Source organism: Procambarus clarkii, chromosome 13, assembly GCF_040958095.1.
Source record: "Procambarus clarkii isolate CNS0578487 chromosome 13, FALCON_Pclarkii_2.0, whole genome shotgun sequence".
NCBI classification, from domain to species: Eukaryota; Metazoa; Arthropoda; class Malacostraca; order Decapoda; family Cambaridae; genus Procambarus; species Procambarus clarkii.
In genome coordinates, this window is record NC_091162.1 from 19064344 (window position 1) to 19068372 (window position 4029).

The 4029-nt window shown below is 39.4% G+C and overlaps 2 protein-coding genes across 2 annotated transcripts; both read right to left on the reverse strand.

Moving 5' to 3' along the window:
• Positions 1–258: 258 nt before the first annotated feature.
• LOC123757077 (ubiquitin conjugation factor E4 A-like) lies at positions 259–741 on the reverse strand. The gene has a single exon (XM_045740461.1). It carries the CDS (start codon positions 739–741, stop codon positions 259–261), a length of 483 nt encoding a protein of 160 aa, XP_045596417.1.
• A 2376-nt stretch (positions 742–3117) lies between these two features.
• Positions 3118–3600, reverse strand: LOC123757078 (ubiquitin conjugation factor E4 A-like). The gene has a single exon (XM_045740462.1). The coding sequence runs from the start codon at positions 3598–3600 to the stop codon at positions 3118–3120; it is 483 nt and encodes a 160-aa protein (XP_045596418.1).
• Between the last annotated feature and the right edge of the window lie 429 nt (positions 3601–4029).

Genomic DNA, 4029 nt, shown 5'->3' on the forward strand with positions numbered 1-4029 from the left:
TCGATTGTCGATTGAGTCGATTCTCAAGACCATTCACAATCGACTTGAGAATGGTCCAGGACGGACCGAAACGTCCCTTCAATTTCTAGTGTGTGGTCTGGTCATCAAAATATAAAATATATAATGAGTAGTGTGTAGAACATATAATGATGACCACACAAGATTCTCCATCCTCTTGTGTGTGGTCATCAACAAATTTCCTGCAGAATTATCTCTGTTGCTGACATTGAAAGTGTCATTGTTGTGGTAAATGTAGACTCACTGTGGCAGAGCCCTGGGAGTGTTTCTCCAGGCAAGAATGTCAGCCTGGAGGTGGGGCAGGCGACTGTAGGAGCCGTGGACAAGAGGGTGCCGCGTGAAGGGGTCGGAGGCCGACTCCAGCAGCAGGCGGACCAGCGTCGACTCGTCTACCACCATCTTGGACGAGTGCAGCATCACCGGCGCCTCCATCACCGCCTGCGTCACGCTGTCTATAAACTCCTCCGGGACCACCTCCGAGGATTCTTCACGCGATACTGAGAATTGCTGGAAAAAGCTGAAATCTGTTGTCTGCGTACTAAGGTGAGAGAACTGTTCTGCGTGATCACGTTTTAGAATCTGAGAAACATACATAAATCTGTCCTCTACAGATATTTTTTGGTAAATATCATTTAAATCAGCGACGAGATCGTTGTAATACTCGGAATCTTTTCCATCCTTGAGCTGTAATATACCCACATAGACTTGTTCGGCTGAAGGCATATTGTTAAGCTCCTCTTTAGTAAACACAGATACAAATATTTATTAAAAATACTACTCATCTCCTCGTCATTATCCGTTATTTGACCTGTCTGTTTTTAATGGACCTATCCTTTCCTTAGTCTTAGTTCGATATAACTGAAAAAACCCTTTAGGATTTGTCTTCGCTTGCCCTGCTATGCGAACTTCATAGTTTCTTTTTGCTTTCCTTATCTCTTTTTTAACATTTCTAACCAGTTGTACGAATTCCTGTTCTAAACTTACTTCCCCATTCTTAATCCTTTTGTACCACGCTCTCTTTTTACCTATAAGGTTCTGTAGATGTTTTGTTATCCAATAGGATCATTAGTATTCGATCTATTCAATTTATATGGTATACTACATTCCTGGGCTTTGCTTAGAATATTTTTAAATAGCTTATATTTTGAATCCACATCGAAATCCCCTTTTCCGTCACCTGTCGCTGGGTTTAGGTCTAGCCCACACCCCATCCCCAAGACATTCCAATCTATTTGACCCAAAAAATTTCTTAGGCTATTAAAATCAGCTTTTCGAAAATCTGGCACTTTAACAGAATTTTCTCCTACAGGTCTATTCCATTCTATGCTAAATCTGATTACTTTGTGATCACTGTTCCCTAGCTCACTCCCTATTTCGATGTCATTAATTTGTGTTTCCCTGTTAGTTAACACTAAATCTAAAATATTATTTTCCCGCGTTGGTTCCTTAATGTGTTGCGTAAGAAAGCAATCGTCAATTAATTCTAGAAAATCTTCTGCTTCACTATTCCCTGTTTTGTTCACCCAGTTTATTCCACTAAAGTTAAAGTCACCCATGACATAAATACTGTTAGATCTAGATGCTCTAGATGTTTCATTCCATAGATGCTTTGCTTCCATTCTGTCTAAATTTGGTGGCTTATATATAACTCCTATTATAATATTATTTGCTTTTTCGTTTAATTCTATCCAAATAGTTTCTGAGTGTGGCTCAGTTTTGATTCCCTCTTTGAGACTACATTTCAGATTGTCCCTAACATATATGGCTACTCCCCCTCCTCGTCTCATATATCTATCTGTGTGAAATAGTTTAAATCCATTTATTTGATATTCAGCTAATAGTTCTCTATTTTCTACATTCATCCACGTTTCGGTAAGTGCAATAATATCTATTTTTTCTGTGCAGACAAGAGCATTTAATTCGTTAATTTTATTTCTTAGACTTCTACTGTTAGTGTAATATACCCTAAGTGAATTGTTATTTTGAGGCACTTTCTTTCCCTGATCATTTTGTCAATTCTTTTCTCCCACGAACACATTTTTATTACCTCCTTCCTCCAAATCAATTCCCATACCACTATCTACTAACAGTTTAAACCCAAACAAACACCTCTAACCACTGGTTCCAACGAGTTCGCAACAGCAACAACCCCAGCCCTCGATAGATGCACCCCATCACGAGCATACATTTAATTTCTTCCAATATCATTCTATCATTCCATAGAAGTGTTCCCAGTTGTCTATGACATAATGAACTTAACATAATGCCTGTTATGTTACAATTGGCAGAGTGCTAGAGTCATGGAAGGTTGCTAATGTGATACCAATTTTAAGAAAGGAGATAGATCACTTGCGTCAAACTATTAGCCAATTAGATTACAAATGGCCGTTCGTGTTTTACAAATTTGCTATCTGTTTATTGCAGCAGAGTTGAGGCAGTTGATAGTGGTAAGGATTGTGATGTTGTGTACCTTGACTTTAGCAAAGCAAAGCTTTTGATACAGTGCCACATGGAAGACTGATTAAGAAGATGGACGCTCATGGAATTGGGAGTGCTATATTAAGCACTCGCTATATAGGGCATTTTTGTTTCATAAATCAACAATCATACATCACACTGCAAATTTCCTCACTTGAATATTCATATACGTTTGTGTTAAATAGGTTAAGTAAGGTAATCTATGAGTTAACCATTTCATACGTTTTATTGATTAAATTCATAAAACTCACACAAATATAAAATATGCAGGCGATGAGTCACAATAACGTGGCTGAAGTATGTTGACCAGACCACACACTAGAAATTGAAGGACGTTTCGGTCCGTCCTGGACCATTCTCAAGTCGATTGTCGATTGAGTCGATTCTCAAGACCATTCACAATCGACTTGAGAATGGTCCAGGACGGACCGAAACGTCCCTTCAATTTCTAGTGTGTGGTCTGGTCATCAAAATATAAAATATATAATGAGTAGTGTGTAGAACATATAATGATGACCACACAAGATTCTCCATCCTCTTGTGTGTGGTCATCAACAAATTTCCTGCAGAATTATCTCTGTTGCTGACATTGAAAGTGTCATTGTTGTGGTAAATGTAGACTCACTGTGGCAGAGCCCTGGGAGTGTTTCTCCAGGCAAGAATGTCAGCCTGGAGGTGGGGCAGGCGACTGTAGGAGCCGTGGACAAGAGGGTGCCGCGTGAAGGGGTCGGAGGCCGACTCCAGCAGCAGGCGGACCAGCGTCGACTCGTCTACCACCATCTTGGACGAGTGCAGCATCACCGGCGCCTCCATCACCGCCTGCGTCACGCTGTCTATAAACTCCTCCGGGACCACCTCCGAGGATTCTTCACGCGATACTGAGAATTGCTGGAAAAAGCTGAAATCTGTTGTCTGCGTACTAAGGTGAGAGAACTGTTCTGCGTGATCACGTTTTAGAATCTGAGAAACATACATAAATCTGTCCTCTACAGATATTTTTTGGTAAATATCATTTAAATCAGCGACGAGATCGTTGTAATACTCGGAATCTTTTCCATCCTTGAGCTGTAATATACCCACATAGACTTGTTCGGCTGAAGGCATATTGTTAAGCTCCTCTTTAGTAAACACAGATACAAATATTTATTAAAAATACTACTCATCTCCTCGTCATTATCCGTTATTTGACCTGTCTGTTTTTAATGGACCTATCCTTTCCTTAGTCTTAGTTCGATATAACTGAAAAAACCCTTTAGGATTTGTCTTCGCTTGCCCTGCTATGCGAACTTCATAGTTTCTTTTTGCTTTCCTTATCTCTTTTTTAACATTTCTAACCAGTTGTACGAATTCCTGTTCTAAACTTACTTCCCCATTCTTAATCCTTTTGTACCACGCTCTCTTTTTACCTATAAGGTTCTGTAGATGTTTTGTTATCCAATAGGATCATTAGTATTCGATCTATTCAATTTATATGGTATACTACATTCCTGGGCTTTGCTTAGAATATTTTTAAATAGCTTATATTTTGAATCC